Below are 21,102 nucleotides of genomic sequence, written 5' to 3'. Positions count from 1 at the left end.
GGCACCAGGATTTGGTAGTAAAACAGGAGACTGAAGAGAAGTTGCTCCCGAAAGCTGTTCTGTGTGCAGGTAACCAAGAATCAGAAATTTCTGAGACCAGACGAAGGGAAGGAACTTTACTTGGTATACAGCGCGTGGGTGCAAAGAGGAGGGGAGTCCGGGAAGATGAGAGGTAGCAGAGGCGAGACCCCGTTCTCTCTCCAGATCTTAAGCTCCGGGTGGGCGGGCGCCGGTGGCCTGGAGCCCGGCCTGCGCGTCTCTCCACACCTCTGACCAGCCACCTCCTCCGCTCCTTCCCGGGCTAAAGTTCCCAAACTTTTCCTCCAGCGGGGAGAGGAAGGGTGTTACTCAGTTTAAAAGGGAAGTCCCGCCCCATTCCCGGATTCCGATTGGTCGGGATTTGCCACGCCCCCGCCAGGGCAGCCGGTCGATTGGCTACGGGAGGGGAGCCCCGCCTCAGGCCCGTTGCCCTCGGCTGCCTAGGCCCCCAGGTGGCAGGCAGGTGGGGCTGGTGCAGTCCGCGCCGCCTCTGCTGCAGCTACCGCCGTCAACTTCTTGCGCGCTGGCACCCCGCAGCCTTTAAGGTTGGCGCGCGGGACTGGCGAGAGTTAGCCATGAAGAGCCTCAAGTCCCGCCTGAGGAGGCAGGACGTGCCCGGCCCCGCGTCGTCTGGCGCCGCGGCCGCCGCCGCCAGCGCGGTGAGTCCCGCGGCCCGGGCTGCCTGGCGCTCCGCTCCGGGAGCAGCGCAGCCCTCCTTTGCTGGCGAGCTCGCGCGCCGCCTTCCTCTGCTTTTCCTCTGCCAGTTCGGCTTCGGCGGCCCTGGCGACTCCTCTCTCAGGCCGGAGACTCAGTCAGCCCAGAGACCCCGGGGACCCTCCCCGTCGCCGCACCCGAGCCTCTACGGGTCTCTTCCCCACCCCTTTCCCCCAAGCCTCCGAACTTCTGGAAGAAACCTCAGTGCTGCGGTTATGGCCCCCTCCTCTTAAATCCAGCGTTCCTCGATTGGCCCCCCTACTCTGCTCTTTCGTTGACCCCCCTCATCTCTCTCCTTTCCCGGCGCTCGTCCCGCTCCCCACGCCCGCTCGGCCGTGTTGGCTCCCCAGTCCCCAGGGCCGGGGCTCGCACCGGGCAGGGCAGGTGGGCAGGGCTGCGCACCCCGCGCCACTGTGCCCGGACTCCGGACCTTCCCCGAGTCTGAGACTGAGCGTCAAGCCCTGCCAGGCTGGTGGACGTCCCGTGCTGGCCGCTGTCGTTGTCATTGGAAAGTTTGATTCCCCAGCGAGGCAGAGGGAATCGCCTTAGTTGTAAAGACAAAACCCCACAGGGTGGTGACCCTGGAGGTGGTGAAGTCGGGTGGTGGTGTGGGTCGTGTAAATCGCACCTGTGGGGCGGGATCCGTGCGGGGCGCTTTCGGTGCTGACCTGTAGCGCGGCCTCAGTGTGCACGCCAAGGAGTAGTCAGGGCCTCTTTAGTTGGCAGGAGAACAGAAATCTTGAGAAACAGCCCGACCGCAGATGTTGTGATTTAGATAATTTGTCACGTTACAAGAATGGCGATATCATCAAAATTCTATGTCATTAAAAAGTGCTACTTAAAAAGTGTTGAAGAGTCGAACGTAAAGGAGTTGTTATGCTCCAAGTGCCCAGTTACCTAGTTGGGGCAATTAAAATGAACCTTTACAATTTAACACAGATTTTACCAAAGGATTGTATTCTTTTTATCAGAATACTAATTAATCTGCTTCTGCTTTTTTGAGTTAATTCAGAATTGTGCCTTTCTCTCCACCTATATTGAGGATTATTTTACTTGGACATATAGGAAATTGTGGAGGAACTAACTAGACAAATTCCTATTTCAAAAAAAGAGTGGATTCAGATGACGTAATTGATGTTCTTTGATAAAGCATGAAGTCGTTTTATAAGCTCATAGAAAAGAGAGATCACTTTGTTTCACTTAAAAGAAAAGTAATTGGAAATGTCAGTGATATTGGAGGTCATTACAGTTAAGATTCTACTTCTCTAATGCAGGTTGTGTTTTTAGCTTTATAGAAGTTACACGTTTCTAGGTTTATTAACTATATTTTCCCTGGTTGTGTTTGTTTGCACTAAGGATTTACATCCCATTTAGAGGTTTATATGACTTAATTTTATCCCATTTTCTGGAAATGCAGAGTATTTAGTGGGTATTATCAGCATGATAGTTTGCATTTTATACATTTGGAACATAAAGTGCATACCTCTAAGCTTAAATCTTATCACTCAATTGAGCATTCTATTTTTCTCAAAATGACATAATAAAGATAAACGTGATATTAACCTATTTATGTAGAAAAAGCAAACATTTCTGTTTAAATATTAGAATAAGTTCTGTACAATTTAAAAATGAAAGCATAATGATGAATAAAACTTAGAATGAATTCTGTAAAATTTTAAAATAAAACTGTAGTGATGAATAAAACCAAACCAAGCGTCGATAGAATAAAACACATATACAGGAGAAATAGATCCTTTCTGCTTTTCAATCTATAAACCATAATCCTAGATTTGGTCACGTGTATGTATTGTATGATTGGGCTACTCTTTTTTTTTTTCTTTTTGCCTTTAAAAACAGTTATTTTTTGAATAGGTATTATAGTACATGGTTTAATATTGGAAAGGAATAAAAATATTTACAACAAAATATCGGTACTGTTTCCCTAACCCCTGCTTCAGCCACCCTGCCCCAATTCCTCAGAGGCCAGTGGTGATACAGTTGCTTGTATGTTCCTCCAGAGAGAGCTTAGCATATACAAACAAATATGAATATAAATAGTCATCCTTTATAGAAATGCTAGCACACTGTAGCTGCTGTTTCATATCTTGGACTTTTTTTTTTTAAACTGTAAATAGAACCTTCCCATTCATATCTTGCTGTAATGTACAGTTATGTGATTAATATTTATATTTCAAGTGCGTGTCTGTACCTGTAGGATCAATTCCTAAAAGTGAATTGCTGAGGTAAAGGATATGTGCATTTGTAATTTTGAATGATGTTGTCAAATTTCCTTTCATGCATCATGGAACCAGTATATGAGAAATGTTTTCCAAGCTTTTAGTAGAAGTCTTCAAAGTTTTTGATCTTTGCTAGCCTGATAGGTAAGAACAGTTTATCCTTTCCATTTTTCTTTTTTTTTCTGTTTTTTTTTTTTTTTTTTTTTTGAGATGGAGTCTCGCTCTGTGGCCAGGCTGGAGTGGCACCATCTCCGCTCACTGCAGCCTCCGCCTTCCAGGTTCAAGTGATTCTCCTGCCTCAGCCTCCCGAGTAGCTGGGACTACAGGCATGCAGCACCATGCCTGGCTAATTTTTGTATTTTTAGTAGATACCGGGTTTCACCATTTTGTCCAGGATGGTCTCAATCTCTTTACCTTGTTGATCCACCCGCCTCGGCCTCCCAAACTGCTGGGATTACAGGTGTGAGCTACTGTGCCCGGCCTATCCTTTCCTTTTTTCTGTTGGGTTGTTGATATTTTTCCCTATTCATTTGTATGTACTTTATATCTGGGAAATTAGCCCTTTTCATATGAATAATATTATTTCTTAATTGGTTATTTGTCTTAAGACTTTTTTTGGTGGCATTTGCTGTGCAGAGAAGGTGGTTATTTTTATACAATTGAATGTATAACCTTTTATGTTTTTTAGGTTTATGTTAGATCTTGGCCTTTCCACTCTGCAATATTCAGTATTAAACAACCCCCCTCCCCAAGTTTCTTCTAGTCTTTTTTTTTTTTTCTTACGTTTAAGTCTTTGATACATAAGATATTTATTATGGTGTAAGGTACATCTTACTTTCTTCTCCTCTTTCCTCTATGGGTACCTAATTTGAGTCTTAAAGTGTTCATTTAATTATTTTGGAATAGTCACTATTCGCTTTGCACAACTTTGATTTGAGATAAAATTTTAAAATGTTTATTTCATAAATTTCCTTTGTGTATGTGTATTTAAGGTTATTATCTGAAGGAGACACATTAGCAGTAGACTGAGGTATGTGACATATACAGATATTTTATTACATAATATGTGGAATACAGCATATTAGCTTAGCATGCTAAATTAGAATTATGTGCAGATTATGGGCAAAAGTAGTGTTTTACATATTCTGAATAGTACCATTGTTATAAATACTCCAGTGAATTTAGAGTTTACTAAATGGGAATGTTTGTACACATGTAAATGTAGTTCACAATTACAAATTGTGGATAAACTACATTTGCGGATTAGTCCTTTGCTAGCAAATCTGGAGATGGCTGCATCTATTAACCATAAACCAAGAGTGTTTTTATTGTTACATTTATTGTTTATTTATTTATGTATTTATTTTTTGAGACGGAGTTTTGCTCTTGTTGCCCAGGCTGAAGTGCAATGACGTGATCTCGGCCCACTGCAACCCCCACCTCCTGGGTTCAAGTGATTCTTCTGCCTCAGCCCCGAGAGCAGCTGGGATTACAGGCACCCACCACCATTCCCGGCTAATTTTTTTGTATTTTTAGTAGAGATAGAGTTTCACCATGTTGACCAGGCTGGTCTCAAACTCCTGGCCTCAAGTGATCCACCTACCTTGGCCTCCCAAAGTGCTGGGATTACAAGCATGAGCCACCATGCCCAGCCTGTTACATTTATTTTTAATTACTAAGTTGGAGCTTCGAATTTCTAAAAGTAATAATTAAATGACTATAAATACTGTATCAGATCTGGTTAATTATTTGTTCAGTTATATGTATAGTGAGAATATGCTTGTTCCATTTTCACCTAGCTTAGGAAATTTAAGTAATATAAATTAAGGGACTGTAATTCCAGAAGTAGTAGAAATGCTGCAAACAAATATTGTAAGCAGACATTTTAGAAGGGGATTCCACTTTAAATTGGATTGATTGAGCCCGGGAGTTCGAGACCCGCCTGGGCAACGTGGTGAAATCCCATCTCCACAAAAAATACAAAAGATTAACTGGATGTGATGGTGCATGCCTGTGGTCCTAGCTACCTGGGAGGCTGAGGTGAGAGGATCACTTGGGCCCAGGAGGTCAAGCTGCAGTAAACTGTGACTCCAGCCTGGGTGACAGAGGGAAACTTTGTCTCCAAAAAAAAAAAAAAGTCGTAGCAGAGTACTTTGATTGTAGAAGTAATCTCTGACCTGAGAGGTTCTGTAGTGATTATTTTTGCTGCCCTTTTTCTAGTCTACTCTTAAAATGGGGCAGTGAATTTTATACATCAGAACTAAATATGTTCTAAAGCATCTTGCTATAATGCTTCAGCACTGTGAAAAAATACTGGTATTTCTAAAAAAATTTAGAGTTACAAATACAGCAACTGAAAAAAATCTTCAAAAACATTTTCTGTTTCCACTAATAACATTAGTTTGAGATGTTTAGAAAGCATAAAGGATTAAACATGATTTTGTTTTAGTTGTGATTTTGAGAATGAGGGCTTTGTGTTTTTCACTGAGGGATTTGGGTGCATTTGAAAAGATGTTAATGTTATTCTCATAACAACGACTTTTGGGTAATGTAAATAATTAAGATAACAAATTGTTACGTTTAGTTTAAACTCATGATAATTAAGCACTGTTTACTCATTGTCATTAACAATTCCAACCTTAAATTAAAAATGCTTACCTTAATTAAAGCTGTGTTCAGACAACTTCCTATGGTTATCCCTGCGTTGTATTTCTTGTGGTTCTTGAAGGAGGATTACAATAAAGAAACCCTCCTTTTGTACTTTACTTTTTGATTTCAACCCTCACCCTGCAGCAAGTTTATTCAGATCATTATGTTGATTTGAATTGCTGAATTTTATTGTAATACCAAAGCAGAGTGGTTTGGTAGGTCCTTTGGTGCATAATGAGTCCAGGAACTTTAGGTGATGAGTAAAGGATTTTAATTACTTTTTTAATAAGGATGGCATAATGATTATGTATACTTATTGTGCATCATACACATTGTTCAAATTAAAAATGATCAGTTCAGGAAGGAGACTTTGCTCAGCAGTCACCTTATTTGTTTGGAAAACATTTATGGAACACATAGGCTCAAGAATGGATTAATTAGGTCCTCTTCAAAGAAATGGATAATTCCAAGTTGAAAGCAGAAAGTGTGGAGGATGAACTTGGAGTCCCCTTGTCATGCTACAGTGTAAAGAGGCTGTGAAAGATTAGGACTCTGGAGCCAACTCAAAGAGGCTCTCAGTTGCCCAAGGATGGGACAGTTTGATCATCAGTAAGAATAACAACTGTAGTGCACTGAAATCCTTAAATGCATGAGTTTGTAATGAGGGCCAAAAAAATAAAAACAACTGTTGACTTTTGGAGGATGCTAGGAAACTGATGCATTCTTTTAAGATCAGGAAAATAAAGGGAAATAATAAAACATTTATTGCGCATTTCCTGTGAGAACTGTATCTCAAGGTAGCCAAATAGCTGATAAGAGTAAGTATCTTGTTCTAAGTATACTTTACTGCCACTAATAGATGAAGAAGGGATGATGTAATTAGTACAGCATGTATTCTGTCCCAGCTAATATATTAAGAAGAGGTGATAGAATTAGTATATCATAACTTTACAGCTCCTAATGAGTTAATGAATCTAGAGTCTAGACATGATTATCAGAGGTTACTAATGTCTCAGTAAGAAAGACAAGCAGGCATAGTATATGTTGTGGTGGGAATATTTATTACCACCTATTAATAGTCTTGCCAAAATAATAACCCTTTAGCTATAACCACGATTTTATAGACAGTACAGGGAACAAAGGAAGATAGGGACGTAGTCAGCAAAATTATGATTGTGGAAATCTGTAAAAAAATGAAATGGTTTCTTAAAAATTATAAATTGTAAGAAAAGGAAAAAGAAGAGATACCTATAGATTACCAGAGATTTAAGAGATTAAAATACATATTAGCCAATTGCAGTGATGGACTTTATTTAGATCCTGGTTAACTACTTGTAAAAAGTAAAAGTATATTAAACAATTGAGGAAATGTAATCATCACATGGATACTTGATGATATCGAATTATTTAAAACATTTAAATGTGACAGTGGTAGTAATGTGGCTGTGTTTATAAAAAGTTTTTATCCTTCTTTATTTTTTGGAGATGGAGTCTCACTCTGTTGCCCCAACTGGAGTGCAGTGGCGTGATCTCTGCTCACAGCAAGCTCCGCCTCCCGGGTTCAAGTGATTCTCCTGACTCAGCCTTCTGAGTAGTTGGGATTACAGCTGCCCGCCACCACACCTGGCTATTTTTGTATTTTTGGTAGAGACGGGGTTTTGCCGTGTTGGCCAGGCTCTGGTCTTGAACTCATGACCTCAGGTGATCCACCTGCCTTGGCCTCCCAAAGTGATGGGATTACAGGCATGAGCCACCTTGCCTGGCTGAGTCTTTATCTTTCAAAGAAATACTTTGGAGTCTGGGATTTGCTTCAAAATAATCTTTGGGTGGGTGGGGATCGTATGTTGGGGGTATAGTTGCAATAGGATTGGTCTTGAGTTAGTAACTGCGTTTGGGACTAGGTACAGTGGCTCATACTTGTAATCCCAACACTTTGGGAGGCTGAGGTGGGCAGATCACTTGAGGTTAGCAGTTCGAGACCAGCCTAGCCAACATGGTAAAACCCTGTCTCTACTAAAAATACAAAAATTAGCTGGGCATGGTCGCTTGTAGTCCCAGCTACTTGGGAGGCTAAGGCAGGAGAATTGCTTGAACCTGGGAAGCGGAGGCTGCAGTGAGCTGAGATCATGCCACTGGACTCCAACCTGGGCAACAGAGTGGGACTCCATCTCAAAAAAAAAAAAAAAAAAATTGCAGCTGGGTGGTTCATGATGTTTATTCACTTTTGTGATACTGTTGTATTTAGCGTATGTCCTAAAAATTTCTGTACCATAATTAGAAAGAGCTAGTCACAGCCTTCAAGAATTTTAAGAGCTAGATAGAAAAAATAAATGTATATGGCACGTTAAAAGTCATAATAGAAGTCAGTATAAATTGCTGTGGGAACACAGATGTGTAGAGTGAGCCCATAAAAAGGTTGGAAGGTAGAGTCTGAACTTGGGCCAGAAAGACAAGTTCAGTGGCTTTCCAGGCAAAAGAACAGCAAATGCAGTGGTATGGAGCTGTGAAATTATACAGCTCTCTGAGGGAGCATCAGATTTGGAAACTAATTCTGGTTTTATGGTAGAGGATGGCACAGATGAGGCATAGAAAAATCTTCAAATAAGAATTCTAGTGAAAATAGGGAGTAAGAGGGCCTGCAGCTTGGGGATTGTGGTAAAGGAAGGTTTTCATTCATTCTTTTTTTTTTTTTTTTTTTTTTGAGAATAAGTCTCCCTCTTGTCGCTGAGGCTGAAGTGCAGTGGCGCAGTCTCCGCCCACTACAACCTCTGCCTCTTGGGTTCAAGCGATTCTCCTGCCTCAGCCTCCGGAGTAGCTGGGATTATAGATGTCTGTCACCACGCCTGGCTAATTTTTGTGTTTTTAGTAGAAATGGTGTTTCACCATGTTGGCCAGGCTGGTCTTGAGCTCCTGACCTCAAGCGATCCACCTGCCTCGGCCTCCCTAATAATTACAGGCGTGAGCCACTGCGCCTGGCCTCGTTCATTTTTTTTTTAACCTTGAATTAAAATGTTAAATTACTTGACAAGTTTAAATCACTGCTTAGAGAGAACTGACTAGTCATGAAAGTTTCATCTTCAGAAATTATCCCGTTAGTGAGTTTGTAAGTTCATCCTTCTGCTTCTCCCTTCCTCTCTAGAATTAAGTAATAGCCAGCAAAATTTTGATTTTATCAGCCCATCTAGATCCAAGAATAATAGATTTGAACGTTATAACTTATGTATTGTGTTTCATCGCTATCATATGGAAACTTTTACTGTCCTGTTACAGTTTTGCAAATGTTTGTCCTGCCACCTAAAGGATACAGCAAATTATTGAAATTTCCACCCATACACGCTTATTTTTGGAAAGGAAGTCAGATTGATTTCTGTGGGGAATTTGCCTAAAAATGGATGGTTGAAATGCGCTTCCTGAAATTATAAATGGAACAATAGGATATAATACTCTTTGCCTTATTTTCCTTAATCATAATACAATTAAAAGCTTTATATAGCTTTTATATAGTTAGAAAAGATAATGTCTCTTCTGGGCTTAAAAATATAGCCCCAAAACACAAGAATAAATTGGATTGTTTGTAGTCACAAAAACAGTTTTGTCTGTTGGCTTTGTTTTATTGTCAGAAATCCTAAATATTGTTGACATTGACATACTTTGAAATGATACAGTCTCCAAGGTGATATGCAGAAGATGAACTGATGTAGTTGAGTGACCAGAGGTTCTGGCAAAGGATCGATGAATTGTATTTTTATACAGACGCTCTTTGACTTATTATAGGGTTATGTCTTGGTAAAGCCAGTGTAGTTGAAAATATTGTAAGTTGAAATGCATTTAAGACACCTAAACTACCTAACATCATAGCTTAACCTAACCTTCTTTAAACATGCTCAGAACACTTACGTTAGCCTCTAATTGGACAAAATCATCGAACGCAAAGCCTATTTTATAAGAAAGTATTGACTATCTCATGAATTCAATGCCGAATACTCTATTGAAAGTGAAAACACAGAATAGTTGTACGGGTACTCAAAGTATGTACAGTTCCTGCTGAATGCATGTAGCTTTTGTACTGTTGTAAAGTCAAAAAATCCTAAGTCTAACCATTATAAGTTGGGGGCTCTCTGTAATTGAATGGGACCTAGCCAGGTACCCTTGAGAGAGCGCAGGTGAATGTCTCAACCAGTTAGGATAAATGACTGTCCCACAAAAGTTATACATGTTCATTGTAGAAACCAAATATAGGCTGGGCGTGGTCGCCCATGACTGTAATCCCAGCACTTTGGGAGGTGGGCGGATCACTTGAGGTCAGGAGTTTGAAACCAGCCTGGGCAACATGGTGAAACCCTATCTCCACTAAAAATACAAAAATTAGCGGAGCATGGTGGCGCGTGCCTGTAATCCCACCTACCTGGGAGGCTGAGGCAGGAGAATTGCTTGAACCTGGGAGGCAGAGGTTGCAATGAGCTGAGATCGAACCATTGCACTCTGCATTCCAGCCTGGGTGACAGAGTGAGACTCCATCCCACCCCCTCCCCCCAAAAAAAGAAAACCAAATATAGTTGATGATAAGAATAGAACAAATCACCCATAATGTCATTCACTGTGCCATAAACCACTGATGCTCTTTTTAAAAATTCTGTAGAGGCTCATGCCTGTAATCCTAGCACTTAACGAGGCCAAGGTGGGAGGATCACTTGAACCTGAGACCAGCCTGGGCAACATAGTAAGACCCTGTCTCTACCCCCTCCACCAAAAAAAAATATAGGCATGGTGATGCACACCTGCAGTCGCAGCTGCTTAGGAGGCTGAGGCAGGGGGATCACTTGAGCCTAGAAGGTTGAGGCTATGGTGAGGTGCAGTTGTGCCACTGTAGCACCTACCTACTCCAGCCTGGGTAACAGAGCTACACCCTCTCTCAAGATAAATAAATAGATAAATATACCATGCTCTCTCTCTGTTATTCACTCTGTGTTTATTTATCTTGATTCTATAGCAATAATGTATGTCTACTTTTTTTTTTTTTTTTTTTTCAGATGGGAGTCTCAGTCTGCCGCCCAGGCTGGAGTGCAGTGCCACAATCATGGCTCCCTGTGGTCTTGACCTCCCTGGGCTCAGGTGATCCTCCCACCTCAGCCTCCTGGCTAGCTGGGACTATAAGCACATACTACCATGCCTGGCTAATTTTTGTATTTTTTGTAGACACAGATTTTGCCCTGTTCCCTGGGCTGGTCTTGAACTCCTGGGCTCAAGCAGTCTGGCCACGTTGGTCTCCAAAGGGCTAAGATTACAGGTGTGAGCCATCATGCCCAGCTGATATATGTATAATTTTTTGATTTATATTTTATTCTAATAAACTTTGTACTTAAAAATTATAAGTAATTTGAAATTATTTGAGCACATACAAATGTCCCAATTAGGAGTACTCAGTAAATGCTAGTGAGTTACTTAGAAAGAAACTGCTTATGAGAAATCCATGTGCCGATAGCCAAGATTTATTGAATGTGTATTTCCCGGGCATTGGTCCAAGTAGTAGTAACTTGGTCCTTACCGCAACCCTAAGAAGTAGGTACTATTGCCATCATTTCAGATGCAAGTTAAATAATTTACCTGCCCAAGACACTATAGCTAATAAGTGAAGAGTTAGGTAGCCTGGCTTTGGAACCCATGTCCTTACCATTGTGAACTGATGTTTCAAATTTAATGCTATGGGATTTATACCTTAAGCCATATATACAAAAATATTGGAGAAGGGGTGATTAGGGAGAAAGGAGGCATTTTATGGGAGATTCCAAAACCAATTTGTGTTCCCTCTAGAGATATGTGAAATTGTTGCATTCCTTATATCCTTCCAATAATAGATGCTGTTATTTAAAACATGTTTTTAAACCTGATAGAAAAAAATAGTTTGGCTTAATCCATGTTTTTGATTTCCAGGGAGTGTGAACATATTTCTGTGCTTATCGGCTGCGTTCATTTCTTGGTTTAGGAATTGTTTGTTCATTTTCTTTGACCATTTTTTTCTGCTGATGCCTTGTTCATGTTGAGCTGTAAGAGCTTTATACATCCTTATTTTTGCTACTTGGCCAGCCGTCGCTTTAGAGGAATGTCTGTCTCGCTTTAGCTGTGCTTCTGTCACCTTCCCTTATATTTCAAACAGTTTTTGTTTTATGTATTTAATTTTGTGATAATTGATACATTAAGGTTCTTGGCTATTTTATATTCATTGTAGAGTATAACTTGTAGTATAAAAGCTTCTAGTTCCATTATAACTTTTGTTTCAAATTCGACATTGTTAGATATTAATACTGTCACACTGCCCCTTCTGTCATTTTGCTTTGTATGCATGCATACTTACCCAGTATATTATACTATCATCCTTAGTTTTATTTGGAGGGGTGTGTGTGTGTGTGTGTGTGTGTGTGTGTGTGTGTATTTGTGTGCGTGTGTATCTGCAACTGTGTACACTTTTGAGGAGATGACATGTTTTTAATATTGACCATATTTATATATTGTCAAGGTTTTACATTACCTCTGTAGTAAGGTTTTCCCTTGCAGATGCACAAATCATTTTTTTAAAAAATCTCATTGATTCTTGGGTAATTTTCTTCTTACCAGATTGTGACATTTTCTCTTTATTAGAGAGAGACATATATACCATGCTTTCTAAACTTTTAAAAAAGTAAGAGTGTTTAACTTTTCTTCCAACATACTGTTATTTCATATGATTTTCTCATTAGCAGGGTGCCTACTTTGTGCAGATGTTGAGGTACTTTGAAAATGAGTCCCAGTGGCGAGGCCTTATGGGTGTGGTTGTAGTAAAGCCATGATCTTTCCAGCCGTGTACAAGAATAGCCCAAAAATACTTGCTGATTTACATGTGAGAGGTTTTTTTTGTTTTTTTTTTTTTTTTTTGATGGCGTTTCCCTCTCCTTGCCCCAGGCTTGAATGCAGTGACACGATCTTGGCTCACCGCGACCTCTGCCTCCCGGGTTCAAGCGATTCTCCTGCCTCAGCCTCCCGAGTAGTTGGGATTACAGCATGCACCACCACACCCCGCTAATTTTGTATTTTTAGTAGAGAAGGGGTTTCTCCATGTTGGTCAGGCTGGTCTTGAACTCCTGACCTCAGGTGATCCGCCCACCTTGGCCTCCCAAAGTGTTGGAATTACAGGTGTGATTCACTGCGCCTGGCCACATGAGAGGTTTTTATTTTTTTATTTTTTTTTTCAGCCCAGAGGTCTTTTATTTATTTTTTAACACCTATTATGCTATGAATTCATAGGGAATAGGTTCCAGCAGCTCAGGCTCCTTCCCATTGGTTCTCACAAAGTGTACTTCTCTGGGTGGAGCAGGCTGGCGCTTCAGTTGAACCCAGGTACCTTTCTCTTTGGCTTCTTTCTTTTTCTGATCATTTTCCTTCACGCGTTTCAGGAAGCTGTCTCAGCTCTTAGAGTGCTTAATGTGCTCAATACGCACATTAATTCTCTTGGCAAGAATCTTGCCCTTAACTTGTTTGTTTACAACAATACCAACAGCATGCTGGTAACGTTGTAGACTCTCCCAGTTTTGCCATGGTAACACTTGTGGGGCATTCCTTTTTGAACAGTACCCATTCCCTTGATGTCTACGATATCACCTTTCTTATAGATTTGCATATACGTGGCCAAAGGAACAACTCCATGTTTTCTAAAAGGCCTAGAGAACATATATCGGGTGCCTCTCCTCTTTCCCTTTGTGTTCGTCATTTTGGCGAATTACTGGAAGATGGCAGTTCCGGCTGAAAAGTTTTTAAATGATAAATCCTTTTTAAATGATTCATCTCTTTTTTGTGACTGTTTTTTTTTTTTAATTAACATTTTATATTTTAAAAAAGCACTTTATGAAATATAAATAGTATTCATGGCCATGTATAAGTAGGTAAATGAGGAAAATGAAGTGTTTCTCAGTCTTAGAAAAGGCAAATTGTGGGCCAGAGAATGTCCATTCGTAGCTCTTGAAACCATACCTGGAGCAGCATGAAGGTGCAGGGTAGCACATTGATGCTACAGGGTCAGACTCTGCAGCCTGCACATCTTGGGTGTGAGCCTTGCCACTCCTGGTAACCAGCTTTGTGACCTTAGGCAAGTTAATTAAATGTTTGTTTCTTCATTTGGAAAACAGGATTAATCACTATACTCATTTCATAGAGTAGTTGTGAGCATTAAATGATACAAGGCATATTCAGGGCTTGCGTATTAATACAGTGCTTCTTATATAGGTAACTCAGTACATGTTTATATTGCTAACTGAAAAATCTCACCAGAGGTCATGCCATTGTTGTCCTTTATAACCAGATTGACACAGCAATCTTCCTAATCTTTTCCTTTCCAATTAATATAAACTCTCATAGGCTTTTATATAGCCTAAATCATCAAAAGTCCATCTGTTTTAGCCCTTTTCTTGAGTGAGATAAGTGGTATCTCTATAATTTTTCAATTATGAAAAAATTTATTGAGCACCTGAGCTAAGCGCTGCGGGGTAAGAAGATGAGGAAGTTAAGAAGAGGCTCATAGTTTTGTGGGGGAGCTCTATCAGCAGACAATAGAAGATAATAAGTGTTGTGATAGAGAAGTGTACCAAGTACTGATCTAGTCTGGGCAGAAGAGTGGGGAGCCATTGAGGGTTTTTTGGTAGAATAAGCTGCTGCTGCTGGTGTCTTTTAAAAATTGAGATGAGATTGACAAAACATAAAATCACTCGTATTAAAGTGAACGATTCAGTGGCATTTAATACATTCACAATGTTGTATAACCACCATCTCTACGTACTTCCAGAACATTTTCATCACTCCAGAAGAAAATTCTGTACCCATTAAGCAACTGCTTTCCACCTACTCTTCTCTAGCTCCTGGCAGACACTAATCTGCAGGGTGACCTTTTTTTTTTTTTTGAGACAGGGTCTTGCCCTGTCACTCAGACTAGAGTGCAGTGGCACAGCCTTGGCTCACTGCAGCAAGTGAGTAGCTGGGACTGCAGGCATGCGCCACCATGGCTGACTAATTTTGTTTATTTTTTTGTAGAGACAAGGGTCTCACTGTGTTCCCCAGGCTTGAGGGCTCAAGCGATCCTCCCACCTCAGCCTCTTGAAGTGTTAGGATTATAGGAGTGAGCCACCGCACCTGGCCAGGGTGAGCTTCTTGAGATTTGAAAGAAGTGGGTAGGAGTGATCTAGGAAAGGTTAAAATTTCTTTCAGAGGGAACAACAAGAGCAAAGGCATAGAGAAGAGGAAATATCACAGAGCTGGGTGAGGGGGAAATTGGATACTAGAAAAATAGCAAGGGAGGATCCTAGAACAATAGCAAGGAGACTGGGTGGGAAATAGGAAGTAGAGGAGATTTGGGGGTAGATCTTGGAATGGCTTTAAAAATGGCCATTTTCAAGAGTTGTTGGAACTTTTTCCTGTGGTTCCAGAAGTGGGAAATTCCAAAATCAAACGTGTTTTTGATGGATTACTGTGGTAGCTCTGTTCAGGATGGATTTGAGTGGGGTCTAGCCTGGAGACAGGTGCATCAGTTATGAAGTTGCTGAAATAGTATAGGCAAGAATTAGTGAGGGCCTGCATCATTACAATGCTGGAAGGGATGGAGAGGAGGGCCCAAGTTGGAGAAACGTAGGCCACCTGAAACCCTGAAGAAGTTGTGACTTACCAAAGTCACACAGTCAACAGACACGTGGTCAGAAACCCTGCCTGCTAGCCCTTTGTGATTTCCAAGTGTCCTGGGTTTGATGCACTGTGCAGTCCCTGATTGAATGGTAATTATGCTGTAAGAGGGAGAGAGAGAGCACTGTCTACATCTTCCTGTATGTTAGCAATTTAGTGGGTTTTTTTCTGAAGTGCACATATTTATATTCAGTTCAGGTGAATAGCTCAATGTTCTGATGATGTTTGAAAAATAACCTTGAAAGTTTAACTTACTGTGCTAATAATCTTTATAAGCACAGTTTTTTAGCAGATAGCTAATTTGTTTTCTCCAACTTTTTGTTATGAAAAAATTGAACCATACATAACATTTGAAAGAATAGCACAGTGAACTAGGATCCACCTGCACTCTACTTAGATCCGAAAGTTAACAATTTGGTGCATTCTCTCTATCTATATATGTATAGTAAAAGCATAATAAATGCACACTCATATCTTTCACTGAACCATTTGGAAGTAAGTTGTAGAATGACATTTTACCATTAAATACTATAGCAGGTATCTACAATATAACAGGGATATTTGAAACTAACTTTTAAAGGTGAGGAAACTTAAGGGTAATATGACTTGTGAAGATGAAGCAGAGCTGGAAGAAATAAATGTTTTTTTTTTTTTTTACAAACTTCATTAATATTAATGTATTATCTTGATTTTTCTGTCACATCGATGAAATACTGGTGCTATTAATAATTGGAATATTCTTTTAAATATCTCACTTATAAACACTTAAATATCAGTACATTTATTTAGAAGGGAAATTGTATGCAGGACAGTGTATGAAATGGTAACCTAGTGTTCCTCTGAGCTACAGAGAGTATTTGTATGATGAGTATCTCTAGGGAATGAACAGGGAAAGGGAAGGGTAGCGGCAGGTGGGAAGAGAATGTTGGTGTCCAGGCATGTGACTGCAGGCTGTATGCAAGGACCTGCACTCTATTTGTCCTGTCATTAGGGTGAGCCAAGGACCGGAGCTTTGGAGCCGGCTTCTGTTGGGCTTTTATTCCTTTTTAATTTCTAACTTCATGCCCCAGGCTTCACTGCTGCATCTGTCCCTGCTGCAGACTGATGCAGAACGATCTGGAACCGTAGGAGGAACTGCCAGAAGACTGTGTCACCCACGTTTGTCCTTGTGCCAGGAGGAGGGTTACGTGCATAGTGGTGTATAGACTACACTTAGAGAGATGCTCAATTTCTGGATTCTGCTGCTAAGTGAATACTTTCGTGTTTGTGGATTGAATTTTTTTGACTTTTCTTTACAGCTAAGAATTGAAATTTGGTGAAGTTCTTAATTAAATAGTAAACCATTTAAATTGCCTGCATTTTCTTCTGTCACTCTTGAGGACCATTATCCAGCTGCCTTGCCCACTGCCCCACCTTGGGTCCAGTGTCAGCCTAGCTTGGTGTAGGTGTATACATACGGTAGTATGCCAGGCACTAGGTTGCATAAAAAATGTAAACAAAAAATTCGGCATATATTCGTGAATATTTGAGAATTTATATGAATTAGAGAATTCATTTTCTCTAAACTGAATCACCTAGACTTGTATTTAAGAATATATTATTTCATTCAGATTTTTAAGATAAAATTAGTGTTTCTCTGGGACATAAATTATTCTATTTTATTTTTTTCTGTATAAATAAAAAGAAATTTGATGCAATTTAAAAAATGTCTTCTTTGATTTTAGTGTCAATACTATTTAAGTAGAGATATTCAATGGACAGAAAGATCAAGGATGAGAGGATGTCAGAAAATTTTGGTTTAAGTCCAGGCACTGCTACTGAAAAACTCTGGTCAAAGAACTTTATCTCAGTAAGTTTCCATTATTTCTCTTGTAAGATGGGGCTAATACCACTTGCTTTTCTACCCTACCAGAGATTTTAGTGAAATATTTCGAAAGCTTTAGAACAGTATAAATGGAAATGTACCCCATCTTGAGAAAAAGTAGCCAGGTGTAGTCGTGCACACTTACAGTCCCCGCTACTTGGGAGGCTGAGGCAGGAGGATCCCTTGAGTTTAGGAGGTTGAGGCTGAAGCGAACCATGGTCATGACAGTGTACTCCAGCCTGGGCAATAGAGCAAGACCTTGTCTCCCGAAAATAACCCCTAAAAGGGAGACTGAGGCAGGGGAATTGCTTGAACCCGGGAGGCAGAGGTTGTAGTGAGCTGAGATCACACCACTGCACTCCAGCCTGGCAACAGAGCAAGACTCAGTCTCAAATAAATAAATAAATAAATAAATAAATAAAACAAAAAACAAACCCCCCCCCCCCAAAACAAACACCATTCGTTTTTGCACAAAGTAGTTTTGAGTTAAATACCTGAATACAGCAGAAGTGAGATGGAACAGTGTTTGTAAAGGTGACAAAATACATTTTTAAAAACATTATACTTTAAGTTCTGGGATACATGTGCAGAACGTGCAGGTTTGTTACGTAGGTATACATGTGCTATGGTAGTTTGCCGCACACATCAACCCATCATCTACATTAAGTGTTTCTCCTAATGCTATCCCCTTGCCCCCCACCCCCTGATAGGCCCCAGTGTGTGATGTTCCCCTCCCTGTACCCATATGTTCTTATTGTTCAACTCCTACTTATGAGTGAGAACATGGGAGTTTGGTTTTCTGTCCTTGTGTTAATTTGCTGAGATTGATGGTTTCTAGCTTCATCCATGTCCCTGTGAAGGACATGAACTCATTCTTTTTTATGGCTGCATGGTATCCCATGGTGAATATGTGCCACATTTTCTTTATCCAGCCTAAAATTGACGGGCATTTGTGTTGGTTCCAAGTCTTTGCTATTGTGAACAGTGCTGCAGTAAACATACGTGTGCATGTGTCTTTATAGTAGAATGATTTATAATCCTTTGGGTATATACCCAGTAATGGGATTGCTGGGTCAAATGGTGTTTGTAGTTCTAGATCCTTGAGGAATCCCCACACTGTCTTCCACAATGGTTGAACTAATTTACACTCCCACCAACAGTGTAAAAGCATTCCTATTTCTCCACATCCTCTCCAGCATCTCTTTCCTGACTTTTTAATGATTGCCATTCTAACTGGCATGAGATGGTATCTCATTGTGGTTTTGATATGCATTTCTCTAATGACCAGTGATGATGAGCTTTTTTTTCATGTTTGTTGGCTGCATAAATGTCATCTTTTGAGAAGTGTCTATTCATATCCTTCGCCCACTTTTTGATAGGTTTGTTTGTTTTTTTCTTATAAATTTGTTTCAGTTCTTTGTAGATTCTGGATATTAGCCCTTAGCCCTTTGTCAGATGGATAGATTGCAAAAATTTTCTCCCATTCTGTAGGTTGCCTGTTCACTCTGATGATAGTTTCTTTTGCCGTATAGAAGCTCTTTAGTTTAATTAGATCCCATTTGTCAATTTTGGCTTTTGTTGCCATTGCTTTTGGTGTTTTAGTCATGAAGTCTTTGCCCATGCTTATGTCTTGAATGGTATTGCCTAGATTCTCTTGTAGGGTTTTTATGGCTTTAGGTCTTACATTTAAATCTTTTATCCATCTTGATTTAATTTTTGTATAAGGTATAAGGAAGGGGTCCAGTTTCAGTTTTCTGCATATGGTTAGCCATTTTTCCTAACACCATTTATTAAATAGGGAATACTTTCCCCATCACCTGTTTTTGTCAGGTTTGTCGAAGATCAGATGGTTGTAGATGTGTGGTGTTATTTCTTAGGCCTCTGTTCTGTTCCATTGGTCTATGTATCTGTTTTGGTACGAGTACCGTGCTGTTTTGGTTACTGTAGGTTGAAGTCAGGTAGCATGATGCCTCCAGCTTTGTTCTTTTTGCTTAGGATTCTCTTGGGAATACAGGCTCTTTTTTGGTTCCATATGAAATTTAAAGTAGTTTTTTCTAATTCTATGAAGAAAGTCAATGGTAGCTTGATGGGACTAGCATTGAATCTATAAATTACTTTGGACAGTATGGCCATTTTCACAATATTGATTCTTCCTATCCACGAGCATGGAATGTTTTTCCATTTGTTTGTGTCCTCTCTTTCTCTCTTTTTTTTTCTTTTTTCTTTTTTGAGACAGTCTTGCTGCCCAGGCTGGAGTGCAGTGGCACGATCTCGGCTCATTGCAGGCTCCACCTCCCAGGTTCATGCCACTCTCCTGTAGCTGGGACTACAGGCGCCTGCCACCACAACTGGCTAATTTTTTGTATTTTTTTTTTTAGTAGAGAAGGGGTTTCACTGTGTTAGCCAGGATGGTCTTGATCTCCTGACCTCATGATCCGCCTGCCTCGGCGTCCCAAAGTGCTGGGATTACAGGTGTGAGCCACTGCGCCTGGCTTGTTTCTGTCCTCTCTTATTTCCTTCAGCAGTGGTTTGTAGTTCTCCTTGAAGAGGTCCTTCACATCTCTTGTAAGTTGTATTCCTAGGTCAAAATACATGGTTTTTCCCCAGTAAATTTTTATTATAGAGTAGAGCAATGAATGAGAACCCCAGACTGAGTGTTTTGTAAGCTATGGAAAACATTACACTTGTGTATTTGATGAGGAGTTGGAGCTATGGTTAGTATTCTCTGTATGACTGTTATGAAGTTCTCATTCCATGGTATCACTCATAGCTATCAAAGTGTTCTTTCTGCTTGTTAATACCAGTAGGGAGAATCCTGACTAATTTTGCTGAGAACAAGTCTTGGGAATTCTGTTGAGGACATTGTATCTACTTGTATATTTGCCATTATATAAGTTGTAATTACTTTGAAACCAAAAATTTCAGCAAAATTCAATCTAATATTTGTTAAGACTGTTTTTTGGGCCGGGCGCGGTGGCTCACGCCTGTAATCCCAGCACTTTGGGAGGCCGAGGTGGGCGGATCACGAGGTCAGGAGATGGAGACCATCCTGGCTAACACGGTGAAACCCCGCCTCTACTAAAAATACAAAAAATTAGCCGGGCGTGGTGGTGCGCGGCCTGTAGTCCCAGCTACTCAGAGGCTGAGGCAGGAGAATGACGTGAACCCGGGAGGCGGAGCTTGCAGTGAGCCGAGATCGCGCCACTGCACTCCAGCCTGGGTGACAAAGCGAGACTCCGTCTCAAAAAAAAAAAAAAGACTGTTTTTTGGTCTTAACACTGCCTGCCCCCATTTTCTTCTGTCACCCCTGAGGACCATTATCCAGCCCCCTTGCAGACTGTCTTACCTTTGATCCAATGTCAGCCTTGCTTGATATAGGTAGCTTTTATTCTATTAATAGCTGAATTCAGAAATAGTTCTCTTCTCTGGCTAGGGAGGTGAAGTTTCTGAAGGCTAACAAATTTATAGTCTATTATCTTACACCTTTACTCAACAGATATTTATGTGTCATCAGGTATATGTGAGGTACTTTTTTCTCTCCCTCCTTCCTTCTGTTAGATTTGTGTCGTAGGGATGGGGACTGTCTTATACCAAAGGCAGTCAGCTGAATCCCTGTATGTTAAGAGACCCAACAGCCTAAGGTTTGTATCCTTAGTCCTAGTTTTTCTTAATGAACCTTGGGTGGAATAGTCTGTTTATGACCTAATTTTTCATTTCTCCTGTTTACCTTTTCTAATCTTTTTACTTAGAATGAAACTGGAGTTTTGTAGTGTGGAAATTGCCACTGGTTCAGAGTCTTTTGCGTTTGGCTTTCCCAGGCGTTACGATTTGGCACTAACTTTTATTTTCACTTTCATACTGTATTCTTCCCTAGATGTTCAGCCTCTTATTGGGACTAGAAAT

At 40.5% G+C, this 21,102-nt stretch overlaps 1 protein-coding gene and 1 pseudogene across 5 annotated transcripts in view; one reads left to right on the top strand and one right to left on the bottom strand.

The window, feature by feature from the left end:
• The first annotated feature begins 464 nt into the window (after nt 1–464).
• The window catches only part of UACA (uveal autoantigen with coiled-coil domains and ankyrin repeats), a 101,223-nt gene continuing 80,585 nt past the window's right edge, over nt 465–21,102 (top strand). For all 4 annotated transcript variants that reach the window (XM_077939641.1, XM_077939639.1, XM_015142588.3 and 1 more), the window contains exon 1: nt 465–698. Coding sequence is in view for 1 of the 4 variants with exons in the window: in XM_001088091.5 (XP_001088091.3) it covers nt 615–698 (84 nt within the window). In the remaining 3 variants the exon portion in view is untranslated. The remainder of the gene's footprint in view (nt 699–21,102) is intronic.
• LOC696145 (large ribosomal subunit protein eL21 pseudogene) lies at nt 12,839–13,505 on the bottom strand (annotated as a pseudogene). The gene has a single exon (XR_010635.4). The product of XR_010635.4 is annotated as a large ribosomal subunit protein eL21 pseudogene (transcript).

This window comes from Macaca mulatta, chromosome 7 (genome assembly GCF_049350105.2).
Source record: "Macaca mulatta isolate MMU2019108-1 chromosome 7, T2T-MMU8v2.0, whole genome shotgun sequence".
NCBI classification, from domain to species: domain Eukaryota; kingdom Metazoa; phylum Chordata; class Mammalia; order Primates; family Cercopithecidae; genus Macaca; species Macaca mulatta.
The sequence above is the reverse complement of the archived record's forward strand: the minus strand, read 5'-3'. Positions and strand labels throughout refer to the sequence as shown.